The sequence below is a fragment of the Pisolithus orientalis genome (assembly GCF_024613125.1).
Source record: "Pisolithus orientalis strain OTSU chromosome Unknown F5J12scaffold_2, whole genome shotgun sequence".
In the NCBI taxonomy this organism is placed as follows: Eukaryota; Fungi; Basidiomycota; class Agaricomycetes; order Boletales; family Pisolithaceae; genus Pisolithus; species Pisolithus orientalis.
The window spans coordinates 1025310-1038373 of NW_026260783.1; the positions used below are offsets into that span (position 1 = coordinate 1025310).

Below are 13064 nucleotides of genomic sequence, written 5' to 3' on the forward strand. Positions count from 1 at the left end.
GTGACTACCAAAGCCCTCCGGGCGCTCCTGGCCGCAGTTGGAAAAAGCACGCAACAAAATTTTATCTATGTAGGATGGTTTGGTCAGTTTTGGTCCCAGCAGGACGTACGACCAAAGATTCTTCAATGTTGTGGAGGATTGGCGGTACGCATAATGACGTGGTCCTGCAAACTTGTCTCCCGAGTGTCCAGACAGCGTCGACGATACCCAAGCGATAGAATGTTGCTATGGGGTCTGCGCCGCGGCGGGGAACAGTAGCGAAGTCGAGCGACAACCAACCCCGACCTTTGAGGCCTTTGAGGGATCGGATTTGGGTTCTGCATGCAAAGGGTGGGTGGTCTGTTTCTTCACAGGAGATGAACCGAAAGCCGCATGACTTGTAGCACTTCTTCGCACAGCTCTAGCACCTGCGACGCTGCTCTCTAGCGAAGTAGCTGTTTGCAGTACAGGGGCGAAGCATCTCCCTCGCTAGGCATGTTTTAACTGTCAAAACACATAATAGCATCATACAAGTAGCAGTACATTCATGACCACGAAGGGCATCTGCACACATCTGACAGCGCAGGCAATCATGCAAAATCACGTTGTGGTGGTCCACAACCAGGTCATCTGGATAGTCTGCCGCGTGTCCATTATGATTGAAACGAATGGGCGTCATGCGCCTTTAAGCCTCTCCAAATTGGCGTAATCGCTTGCGCGACTGTATTAGCTGCAACTTCCATGAAGCCACGGTCCACATCATCTCTGACTGCGAGCCAGACATTGCGCGCTCGCCATCGGTCAGGATGAAATCGCCTATGGCTCTTCTCGACGAAGGCCTTGTAATCCTGCAGTCGCATGTGCGATTTAACAGCATCAAAGAATGCCTCTACCGCAGACCAGTCGACATCCTCCACTGTTAGGCCCGAAGGGGCGTGTAGAACTGGCCAGGGTATATCATGAAAGGCAATCGATTCATCCGGGGAGAACTTCCAATCGTCAAATTCCTCACTTAGCATCTTATATCTCTCCAAGGCTCTGATGGGCGTCCAAGGGCCAGAATCCCAGCGCTCCCTTTGTCTTCGCTTGCGATTTTCTCGATGTCGTAGTTCTTCGTCTCGTGCGCGACGTTCGGCTTCTGCGGCTGCTCGTCTCCTTTCCTGCTCAATCGCCTCCTGTTCCTGTAGCTTTCGTTGCTCCTCGGCACGTCTTTGTTGTTCAACCTTTGAGCGCCGCTCCTCTTGCTCTGCAAGTTCGCGAGCTTCTCGCAACCTCTTTTGTTCTTCCCATAGTGGACGATCCTTTTCAAGTTCGCGCATTTTGCGAATAGATTGGGCTATTTCTGCCTGTCGAGCAGCCTCCGGATCGTACGTGTTATCGGCAGCGCCTTCCCTTGTTTGTTCACAGTCTGATTCGTTGGTGTCCTCTGAATCATTCTCGTCGACTTGGATAAATCCATCAGTCCCACTCAAAATACGGAATTTATGACCAACGTACTCACCACTTGGACTAAACCCGAAGTGCAAGTTATCCCCAAAGTGGAGATGATGGCCAGGCTGACGTCTCTGACGGAATTTGGTGATTTTCTGGAATCTTTTCCTCTCTCGCATGATATACCCGTGACTCGTCGTGTGACGAGTCCCTTCTGATGAAATGGCCCGCATGCGTTTTTTCGACAAAGCATTTTCATCGACAGAGCGGTCTTCTGATCCGACTGCACCATCGATGTCCTGAGGTGCGATGGTACCTCCCGAAGACTACATCAGGACAAGCGTAAATGCAGCGTCGCATAGCATGACACACCTTTCCGCTTCATGCTGCATGCCGTCGGCGCGGAAACACTGGAGTCGCTGCGATCGTCCTGCATGGAGAAGCTAGCTTCCGTAGGTAGTGGTGGAACCGGATTGTACTTGTCTTGGACCACTCTGTTCATGCGCCAACGCCATTGTCGTTCAGCATTCAATAGCTCTCGATCGACCCACCGTCCAAATTTGCGGTTGGAGGTGAGTTTGGGCATCTCCGAGCCGTCCTCCTCGTCTACCAGCATATCCTCTATTTCATCTTCCTCGCTGTCCTCAATCCCGGCAGAGTCATCAGAAGTATTCGATTGGGCATAGCACGAGCGCACTCTCTTTTGTGGCGCTGGGTCTGGAGAAGTACTGCGGCTGCGTTTTACTCCGGAAGGATCGAGTGCCGATGAGCTCGGGTCTTCCAGACTAACCCTAGTGATAGATGACAATTTGTTACCACCGAAGACCGTGCACCTGTAAGCAGGGTCGAGCTTGTAGATTTCCCACTGTTCTTGGTAACAATGCACTTGTTCCCTGTGGCGGGCGTGTAAAATCCTCAAAATGAACGGAAGACACCTCGAAATACGTCTTTGCTCACCCATTTAAAACAATGAGACGTGGCCAAAATCCTTCGTCTTGCGCGCCTTCCTCGAGGCGCGCTCGTGGCACGAAACGCCAGAAGGACGCCCCTTTCGGTGTGGACTCGATCACGACGCGTTTGGGTGGCGGGAGTATATCCGTGATATTAAGCTTGCGCATATCAGGCTCTTGTCCATCGACAAGTGCAGTCTTGGGATCGAAGGACGCGAAGTGGAGGTTTGCATCTGGGAAGCGGAGCAGACGGGAGGGCTGTGAAGGATCCAAAAGGCCAGGCTGAGTACCACGGATGGTACGAAGAGCACCCGGGGGCGCCGTAGGCATGGATGACTGCGACGCCGCAGCCATTCACTGTCGTGGACGTCTGCTCAGACCGTCATACACTGAATCTGATTGCCTTTTGCGGAGAACTCTTTTTGATGGCTTGTCCGGATCATTATTATATATAAGGACCGTGATTACGATACTCTACATAGGATCACAAGGAACAATATTGACCGAACGTTGAAGTGCAAATTCATCGCTCTGACTCGGTGTCTGACTCATTCAATGAACAGGTTCAAACGCACTAACGGGCGCTTGGACAACCTCTGTCTTGATCATGACCACCCTTCGAGACTTTCAAGCAGAGATTCAGCAAGCGCAATCTCGCGCGCTCACCAAACAGCGCGCGCAAGGCGCTACCGTGGAGACTAATGTTGACTGGCGCTCAGCCGATCGGGCAACCACCTCTGCTGGCGGAAGTCTGCAGAGCCAAACAGTGGATGCCACATCTTCCGTTGAAGAGGATGATATCTTGGTGTGTTCACCAGTGTTATCTAGGGGTCATTGATATGCACGATGCATCTCCGCAGAACTTCTTACTTGGTGGCGATTATGAGTCGGCGAGAAATTCATTGGCATCACTCCTGACGCGACAGAGAGGGGAGTATATCTTCCGGATAGGAGTTCGGTCACCCACTAGCACCCTATTTTCTGGGGAACCCCTCGACAACGCTTCTGGATGGACAGGCGTCTCTCTGACGGAGGACCACATTGGGAATGCTATTTTAGGTGTCGAGAAAGTAGTGGAGGAGATAGGTGCCAAGGTGAGAGCCGCCTTTGACCTCACGAAAGCACATACACAACTCGTCTCTGGTAGGTGTCTGTATTGTTCCGTGCTGGTGGTTTACACCCTCGAGCTGCTATCCTGCTTCGCTTACCACCCCTTGACATTGCTCTGACCCCGGAAGTGCGATGTGCGGTAGTAGGCAACGTCGACTCAGGCAAATCAACAACTCTCGGAGTATTGACACGAGGTAAATGGTTCGAACCTTCCCTTCTTGTCCCTAATATCTGCCAGGTACTCTCGACGATGGGAGAGGACGAGCCCGTGTCGCACTCTTCCGACATAAGCATGAGTTGGAAACAGGAAGAACATCTAGTGTCGGCATGGAGGTAAGTTCCTTTCCGGCGATAAACTCACCTTTCATAGCATTTTCGTCAGATATTGGGATTTACTGTATCAGGAATTCCGGTGCTACCCGGGCGGATCGAGGGACAAGGTCCGGGCACGGTTCGAATCGATAGGCTTGGATGGGAGGACATCGCTGCTCAGTCAGCCAAGATTATTTCTTTCAGTGGTACGCTTTTTGCACTCTTCAGATCATCTAGTATAGAACCATCACTTTCCTAGATTTGGCGGGACATGAGAGGTATTTAAAGACAACATTGTACGGACTTACCTCAGGGGCACCATCTTGTGTGATTTTGATGGTGGGAGGGAACGCAGGCTTCATTGGGATGTCCAAAGAGCATCTAGCCATCACCCTCGCCCTAAACGTACCCGTCATCGTTTGCGTCACGAAGGTATTTACATCTTTTATATCACAAGTTTGTACTTGATACCCTGTAGATTGACATGACACCCCCCAATGTGCTTTCCGAGACCTTAAAACAAGTAACGAAAGTTCTGAAGAGTCCGGGGTGCAGGTAGGGCCTTTTTCCTGAAACAGCTGCGTCCACTGACATAGGGTGCTAGAAAAACACCAGTGTTGGTGAAATCTACAGAGATCGTGATAGAACTCGCCCAAGTATTCGCGCAGAACAAGTCAGCTCTCTAAATCCTTACGGTATCCTTTGTTCATCTATTGCCAAACTAGGATTTGTCCTATTTTCAAGTTGTCCAACGTCACTGGCGAAGGATTGGATTATGTCTGTTCTGGGTATATACCTGGCGGCTTCCAACTAACCACCCCGCAGCTTCGGACATTTCTGAACCTACTCCCCCCAAGCGAACACGATAGTGAAGCATTTGCAGTTGATCAACCGCTGGAGGTAAATATGATTCTTGAACTGTTTCTGCCGATTCTGAGGTTGCTCGAGTACTCCATTACCGAAGTATGGTCGGTACCCTATGTCGGGACGGTTGTCAATGGTATCTTGAACAATGGCAGAGTGAAGACGGGAGACGCAATCCTATTTGGACCAGATGCGAATGGACATTTTCAGTCCACGGTTATCCGTAGTATGCAGCGTAAACGGTGAGTTACTTCTTCCAAGTCGAGGAGGAATGAACTTACTCGTACTTACATAGTGCAGATGTGTTCTCGGCTGAAGCAGGACAGTGTGTCTCGTTGGCGCTGAAACGAGTTAAGCGTGTTTCTGTAAGGAAGGGAATGGTAATTGTGCATAAATCAGATGCACCTCCAGGAGGTGAGATCATACAGAATTCACTGCATCTCGCCACTGATGCAGAGATGTCAAAGCAACTCGTAGATTCGAGGGACAGGTTCTCGTCTTGTAGTATGTATGTTGTTCTACTGATACTTGAGACTGATGTTCCCACAGTCATAATACCACTATGCAACCAAATTATCAGGTACGACACATTACTATCGCGAAGCTATATTCTGACTTGTCTTCGGCAGGCTATGCTTCACTGCGGAGTTGGTATCATTCTATAGGAACACTTTTCCAACTGTTAACCTCTGTGATACACAGGCTGTACGCCAAACTGTTCGGATTGTTTCATTGGACCATCCACAAGGGGTTCTACGGACGGGTGATAGAGCTACCGTGGAGTTTGAGTTCATTTCTCGCCCGGAATTCATCAAAGTAGGCATGAAATTGCTATTCAGAGAAGGGAAAACCAAGGTAAGTGAAGTATGCACTGGCAGTTATGATTCTAGAGGCGCTGACAATAACCTTCAGGGTTTAGGAGTGATTACCCGACTTCTTGGATGACGCCGAGAATCGCATCGTAGGTACGGGCTTACACTACGCTCGCGTCAGTTGAGTCCGAACTGGGGGGTCGTTCTACTATGCGGAACCTAGAGTAACCCAGTGGGCGGCTTCGACACCTGGACGTGACGTGAATGGAAACCACTCGAGCACCATGTCTCAAAGGCTAGCGTTCTCAGCCTTACAACCTGGCGACTGGCAGGGATGACCACATACTGGACTCCTGGTACATGAACGATAGATCTGGGTCATCCGTGTAGTCCCCTGTCAGCACCTTGCTAGTTATCCGCCCGTATGATAGATTAACAGTATTGGACATCTGCAATCAATTCCATTAATTGTAAGTATGACGCCGGCGAGGCTGTCCCGACCTGGACTGGGGTATTGAAACCATGAGAAATATAATGATGCCGGTGTCACCAGTCAAGTTTCCATGTTGGTTCTGAGAGAATATGGACAGTCTCCGAGTCGCCTGTTTCCGTAGTCTGCATTTTACGACTCGAGTCCATTTCGTTTTCAGATGTGACGACCATCAAAGCGATCCCACTGGCATAATCATTTCAGAGATATCAAATTAGTACACAAAGGGATTGCAGTCGCCTTTGGGAAGTTTTGGACAGTACTTGCAGCCCTAAGCCGCCCCTATATCATTAGATTGTGAATGTCGGAGGCTACGTAGGGGGTTGATTGGGCGTAATTTCATGTGACGAGCTCCAGAATTCCACGACGAGGCTAGGCCGTCGGCCGACCATCAGACATTGGTCTGTGGAGAACACGGGAGTCGGAGGTCAACCCTGACAGAATTGTTGTGATCGCGTGCAGCTTGGAGTATCTACCCAACTGTGTAGGACGATGACGCGGATGACGTTGTGATGATGCTGCTACCCGCCGAGACTCCAGCTGAGTGGCTTGTCTCCTCCTCCACCGCTCTTCCATGGTTTCTCCGTCATATCAAGCAGTACCTTCGGATGGGATTGCTGATCCGACCGCTCCCTACTTGCATCGTAGGAAGTTCCTCGTGTGCATAGCCGTCTGCCTATTCGCGTTTGGGACATACATAGTTGGAGAGCGCGCATTTGCTTTTTTTGAAAATCACTACCACCCTCATTGGACACTTGGTGCTGACCATCAGATTCCGCACTCCGCATCACTAGTGCAATCGCAGTTGTCGACTCCACCCGCTCCGTCACCGACTGAAACCCTGGTCATGGCGGCGCCAGGCAAATACAGCGTTGGCTAGTAAGTAACCCGTACCTCACGACTGACAGCCATTTCATGCCCTTCGCCAACAGTTTTGTTAATTGGTGAGTTTGGTTCGTTTTAGCGCGGACAATCGGCTTAGCACCACCTACTTTAGGGGAATCTATGCTCGCAAGTTTCCACCAACACTGATTCCAGTACAAGATCTTACGTGCGTCTCGTGTCGGCCTTCTCCTCCAATTTTCTAAGCCATCACAGTCATATACTCTACGCCTTTGCTAATGTGAGGGCGGACACTGGCGAGGTTGTCCTATCAGACGTGTGGGCAGATAAAGATATTCACTACCCGGGAGACTCCTGGGATGAACCCGGAAACAACCTCTATGGCAACTTTAAGGTTCTCCACAAGCTCAAGCAGCGGAATCGTCACCTCAAAGTTCTACTGTCCATTGGAGGCTGGACATACTCCCCTTCTTTTCATCCCGTCGTCGTTCACGCTGTCGCCCGTGCAACTTTCGTTAAATCTGCCGTTAAGCTCTTGGAGGATTATGGCTTAGATGGATTGGATATCGATTATGAATATCCATCGAGTCGTGAGCAAGCAGCTGGATACCGCGAGCTTCTAAAAGAACTCCGGATGGCTCTCGATCAGCACTCTCGGAACAAGGGCATCGTCCACAAGTTTCTGTTGACTGCGAGTGTATACTTATGCAAGCTGGTTGAATCTGACCACACCCCCAGATTGCAGCACCTTGTGGCCCCCAGAATTACAAGGTGCTAGACATAAACGGAATGGACCCCTACCTTGACTTCTGGAACTTGATGGCATATGATTACTGTGAGCCTTTTATCTCGGGATGTCTTCCACCAGTGTAGTCACCTTTTTACAGCAGGGCCCTGGGACAGCATTGCAAATCATCAAGCAAATGTTTACGGACCACCAATCAATTCGGCAGATGCAGTGTCTTGGTACAAGGCCCATGGCGTTGCGCCACATAAACTCGTACTGGGTATTCCTCTGTATGGCAGGAGCTTCATGAATACGACTGGCCCTGGCACTCCGTTCTCTGGGTTGGGGCAAGGTAGTTGGGAACAAGGCGTTTACGACTACCGCGCCCTTCCTCCCCCTGGTTCGTACGTATTTCAGGACAACCGCACAATGGCGAGTTGGTCGTACGATTACCAAAGGAAAGAAATGATCAGCTTTGATAACGAAGCGATCGCAGCGATGAAAGGTCGATGGATTCGCGAGCAGGGGCTGGGAGGAAGCATGTTCTGGGAGCTCAGCGGTGACAAGGGTCCCCATAAAGAAGGGATGGAAGGTGGGCATGGCAAGGATCCTATTCCAGGGGCGGGCCTCGTGAGGACCGTCAAAGACGCCATGGGTGATTTGGATTACAGTCCCAACTGGCTCAGATATGAGTGGAGCCAGTTCCACAACTTGAGGAATGGGTCTATCTGAACAGGTGTGCTCTCAATATAGTTCGAGTGTATTAGGCTTATATTAATTGGACCTACCTGGTACTGGTCACAGCGGTATGCGAACCCTTGGAACAGTCGAACATGTTGCATGTCGTTCGCACGTAAGTACTATACCAGATTCCAATACAGTCTTCCTTCGGGACTTGTAGCAATCCCTGAAACTTGGGCGCTGACTTGTCCTGTATCTAGCAATTATGACATTTCATTTTCTAGTTTAGGTGCGTCCCTTACTACGGTCATACAGCCTATCATCCCTCTCATAAATGATCATCTAGTATTAGCAATAATGATCAAGCCTTGACGTTGATGATCAACGAAAAAATGCACGGTCTGCCATCACGAGACTTGGGTACCCTGGTATCAGAGATCTTCTAAGAACTTGCTCCTCCCGCGTGCAGTAGATTACTTGCTCGGCTCACCTTCACTCCGTCGGTTTTAGACTTCCTCACTCATGCTACCATTCTGACTCACTCAGCTTTGCCAGGCCGTCATCGGAGAATTTAGGCGACCAATATCCCTCGACTCACACGGAATTAATTTCGTTGACTGGTTACTACAGCAACTCACTAGTGTGACGTAACTTGGTTGGCTTCGTTGGTTCTACACCGAGTAACGAGTAGGCATCCTACGTCGGGCGTCATTATCCAGTGGAACGTTTCATGAACCCACAGCAAGGGAGTAAGTTATCTCCACCTAATGTCGAGACAGGGTCACCCACATATGACGCGCGAGAGGATGTCTTCTCCACTGTTGACAAACGCGTCTGGGGTCGTCTGAGTTCTGGCGAAGTATTTATTCATCTGTATCTGTGTGTCAGATTAATGCAACCACTGCAAATTTCTCGTCACGGTAGACGACTCGGAATTTTGGATTAGTCCTGTAGCTCGCTTCGAGAAGGGGTATGTGGATGTGTTTCCAAGCGAACAAGGATGATTGTCATTCATGAACTGCCATTGGCATGACAGTCCTTTCATAGAACTCGGTGATGGAGCTTCGACCTGGAATTATACAAATTCTGCATTTCCGCCGGGCTCAGTACAGGTCCTTTGCGATCAGTAACCGGTATGGAAACTCGACAGTAATCTGACCTTCTTAAGAACGTTCTGACGCCAGGATATATATCTGCACACACAGCTTACGTTGGTGGATCCAGACGACGCTCGCTAGATGGAGTTACTGTGTGAACAGCGGAACATAGCAATGATCTGATGGGTAGTTTTTGCGCTCTGCGCCCCGCTTGGTGACTAAGTTCAGAAGGAATCTTGTAGCTTGAAGGCCAAACTCGAAGTCGAGTCACGAAAAATTCAAAACCCGCGACCCCGTATGTGTGAAGAACCACAAGTTATTCTATGTATTTTCAATGTCAAATGGATTGACGCCTTCGCAACCTGGGATATTGCGCCATTTATTGTACTCTCCCTCTTTTGCTAATCAGCACTTGAACACAAACTTCTTCAGTAACGTGGGCCTCCCAGATTTCTCACACATGTCTGAGCTGTTGATAACAGCCCCAAAACATCGCAAATCGCTTCAGAAAACAAACACAGGAGATGGCCCATGACATTTAGCGGTGTTCGAGGTCATAATATTTGAGGCACACGATCTAAGATTACCTTTTCTGAAAAGAAGCAATTTGCTTCCGCCTGGGCTGGGATCCAAAAGGAAACTCGAAACCATCAAAGTGCGAGCCCATCGCTACGGAGGTTCTTTCTGTTCATGAATCATTTGCAGTGAACGCTGCTTCTTTGATCTTTTTTTACTGAATATATTGGGTTACCCACACCCAGTCACAACTTCATCCGAGATAACTATCGTGAATGACACCCACAAAACTTAATTTTAATGGTTGTAAATGAATTCGAAACCTAAACCTCTTAAACTCAGCTTCCTCGGTCAGCTTGGGTTTAATGAATGGTTGGCCACTGACCTCAGCCGTCTTAAATCGTAAACATAATCAGCAGTACTTGCTGTTATTGGTTCATTCTCTCGGTGCTAGCAGTGTAGTCATGTCAACGCGAGAAACTAAGACCTCTTTATCCGCGTAGTGAACGAGACAAAGTTTCCCGCCCAAACTCCAGTGAAGCCCCAAGATATGCGGCATTTCTCAGTTGGGACTGCAAAAGCGAGTGGTGATTGTCCCTTCAATTGGAATTGTCGGCGCAAGTCCGAAAAGCCCTCCGTGCATGTGACTGATAAGATGTCCTTGGCAATTAGAATGGTACCGTCCCCGAGCACGCCAAATCTGCCAGTGGACCTCGTGTATCTTATTGAACCTTCTCGTGCGGACCTACCTACTTGGGCGATAAAGTTGACTATCATCTGTAGTGGGCGCTATCACTATCTCGATGACAATGGAGTCACAGCTGTACGATGCCGAGTGACATCATACTGGAATCGCAGAAACGCGAGTTTCAAGCCCGCACTAACAAGGGGGACGGTACAAGTCTCAATCGCAATTATACAAACTACACATACTCTGTGCATAAAGTGAACAAGGAGGCAAAGACGCATGTGGATCTCAGATGCACCCAACCAATAGATGGTTTATATACAACAATTAAAGCCTGTAGATATAAAGAACGATCGATGTCCTAACAAATATAATCTGCAAAGATTGGTAGGAATTGACTTCTGGTATATGGGGGAATCTAGGGGATAGCGAAATCGCACGTGAATCTGATCGAGATCAATAACGACTCGACCATTTGCGAGGATCACCTTCAGGTCTGGTATTGATCGACGACCTAGCATCTAGGCTACCAGGCGCGCGCGACTCCGAGCGCGGTAAGTATGGCTGTGTGGGGCCGGCAGTGGGACTTGTGCTGCCGCTGTAAGGTGCATGGCTTGCGTCACCTCCTTGAGATGGCGCGGAAAACGATTGATGCTGCGACGCAGTGTTGACAGAACTTGAGGCTTGGCGGGTTGTCTGCCGCATGGACTGTCTTTTGTTTTGAAACCTGTTCTGGTCGATAAGAAATACAGAAAAAAAGGCTCTTCTGCCTACCATATCTGAACACTCCGGGCCGACATATCGAGCTTCTTCGCCAGGTCGGCGCGCTCCTCGGTCGAAGGAAACGCCGTACGGCTGTATACTTCGTTCAGTACCTTCAGTTGCGCAGCATCAGCTCTCTTGCGCTTCTTCTTGATCGCCGGTTCCTCCGTGGATAGCATTGCTGCCGGTTCTTGAGTTAGGGGCGTATTTGTAACTGGACCTCGGGAATAAGGAGAGGTTCCATGGGTCTCGACTTGCGCTGGAAGCCCGCGTTCTGGTGGATACATTCCCATGGACATTGGGTGACAGGGATGCATTGATAACTGGCTTGGGTGGCCACGCGTATCGGGTACAGGAGGGTACGAGTAAGAGCTTTGGTGCTGGTATTGCGCATACTCCGAAGGGTAGGTAGCGGTAGGCGAACGTATGTCACCATAGTTCAGTTGTGGTCCTACAGAACCGTAAGTGCCCCCCTGCCATCGGTCATCCCTCATCGTAGTTGGCGGAACGCTAAGTGGAGGGAGCTTGCGGGAATCAGGAGGTACTGGAGGCGACGTCCGCGGAGGAAATGGTTGATAGCCTTGCGCTTGTTGATATCTTGAATCATAGTGGTGTTCATAAAGGGGAGATGAATGTTGCTGTGCTACAGAAACAGCTTCATTGAAGGACGATGAGTACATATGCATATAAAGCGCAGCCGTATGACTACGCACGGGTAGCTGATGTAGGCCACTGACTGTAAGTAGACACTGGATGTTCAGCTTTGGCAGGCGACGACCGCGACTGCAAATATTGATTAGAATAGTGGCTGGGCACTATACGCGGGAAGCCATCAAATTGAGCATATTGCATGAACACTATGTAGGAAAACAGACCTGGAGAACGTGAGGAGGTTGGAAACGCTGAAGAAAGAGGAGGGAGCACAGTTCGCCCACCCTGTCCCGTCTGAAAGAAACCACTACTTTGCGAATCCCCTCCAGGAGGGCTTCTACGAGTTTTCCCGGCACTCTCGTACATACGATCGTTCCTCGGGGTCGTCATAGTAAGTTAAGCAGATAGGCAAAAGAGGAAGGAAGGGAAATTATGGTTCAATGAACGTAGAAATTTCGGCTTATAAGTATGAAGGGACACGCGCTGGACGCGCTAGCGACCGATGGTGAGAGAAGAAATGGCTTTTGGAAGCAGAGGCTATGACTTCGGACAAATGATCAGGGCCGTTGGATGAACGAGGAAAACATGAAGGCCGGTAAATGGCTTGACACGAGGTGTGGTGTGAACAGCAGGGTAAGGGTGTAGGTGGAGACACGAGTATGATCGGGCGTTGATGAGTGCGGAATAAGCACCTTCTAATAAATGTGTCGGAGGGGATTAAGAGGATGTACCTTCGACCACAAATAGCACTAGCCAGATCCGAGACCAGTTGGGGGTTTCGGACGAACCTTGTTGTATGTAAACAGGAATAATAATCTTCGCGGCCTTGGATTTTTTTTTTCCACTGGAGTGATCCAAAGAAGGAACGAGCCGCAAGGAAGGGAATGCGGATGGAATGCTGTGTCAATTCTCAACATGCGGAAATTGCATTGTCACCGATGCCTAGGTCGGACGATGCCTCGTGGCCGGCTTGTGACACACCGCAGGTCACTTCAAAAGCGTTTACCAACAGGAAACAGTACCCCATCAGTAATGTCACGATCTTCCCACCATGGCAAGGCCGGGGTATGGCAAATAGTGGACTGTTGTATACGGGGATTATGTGTGGTCAGCGAACCCGGGCAGGGACAGCATAATACGCACTAGGTGAC

General features: G+C 49.7%; 4 protein-coding genes across 4 annotated transcripts; 2 read left to right on the forward strand and 2 right to left on the reverse strand.

Annotated features, from left to right (window-relative positions):
• Positions 1 to 445: 445 nt before the first annotated feature.
• Positions 446 to 2745, reverse strand: F5J12DRAFT_189729 (uncharacterized protein). Its single transcript, XM_051738323.1, has 4 exons — positions 2368 to 2745; positions 1783 to 2303; positions 1481 to 1726; positions 446 to 1423 (listed from the first exon to the last, which is right to left on the reverse strand). The coding sequence occupies exons 1-4, from the start codon at positions 2712 to 2714 to the stop codon at positions 633 to 635; spliced, it is 1905 nt and encodes a 634-aa protein (XP_051604899.1). The 5' UTR covers positions 2715 to 2745; the 3' UTR covers positions 446 to 632.
• A 222-nt stretch (positions 2746 to 2967) lies between these two features.
• On the forward strand, positions 2968 to 5646 carry F5J12DRAFT_945751 (P-loop containing nucleoside triphosphate hydrolase protein; the record flags this gene model as incomplete). Its single annotated transcript, XM_051749739.1, has 17 exons — positions 2968 to 3165; positions 3221 to 3454; positions 3508 to 3664; positions 3709 to 3803; positions 3853 to 3988; positions 4042 to 4214; positions 4261 to 4337; positions 4387 to 4455; positions 4508 to 4559; positions 4608 to 4682; positions 4731 to 4888; positions 4942 to 5060; positions 5114 to 5150; positions 5196 to 5226; positions 5276 to 5293; positions 5349 to 5501; positions 5559 to 5646. The coding sequence occupies 17 exons, from the start codon at positions 2968 to 2970 to the stop codon at positions 5589 to 5591; spliced, it is 1815 nt and encodes a 604-aa protein (XP_051604900.1). The 3' UTR covers positions 5592 to 5646.
• Positions 5647 to 6522: 876 nt separating this feature from the next.
• Positions 6523 to 8250, forward strand: F5J12DRAFT_887778 (glycoside hydrolase family 18 protein; the record flags this gene model as incomplete). Its single annotated transcript, XM_051747212.1, has 6 exons — positions 6523 to 6827; positions 6881 to 6892; positions 6946 to 6999; positions 7047 to 7488; positions 7530 to 7626; positions 7679 to 8250. 6 exons carry the CDS (start codon positions 6523 to 6525, stop codon positions 8248 to 8250), a joined length of 1482 nt encoding a protein of 493 aa, XP_051604901.1.
• Positions 8251 to 10526: 2276 nt separating this feature from the next.
• Positions 10527 to 12519, reverse strand: F5J12DRAFT_797234 (uncharacterized protein). The gene is made up of 4 exons (XM_051744153.1): positions 12198 to 12519; positions 11976 to 12077; positions 11275 to 11917; positions 10527 to 11227 (listed from the first exon to the last, which is right to left on the reverse strand). The coding sequence occupies exons 1-4, from the start codon at positions 12301 to 12303 to the stop codon at positions 10957 to 10959; spliced, it is 1122 nt and encodes a 373-aa protein (XP_051604902.1). The 5' UTR covers positions 12304 to 12519; the 3' UTR covers positions 10527 to 10956.
• Positions 12520 to 13064: the final 545 nt, after the last annotated feature.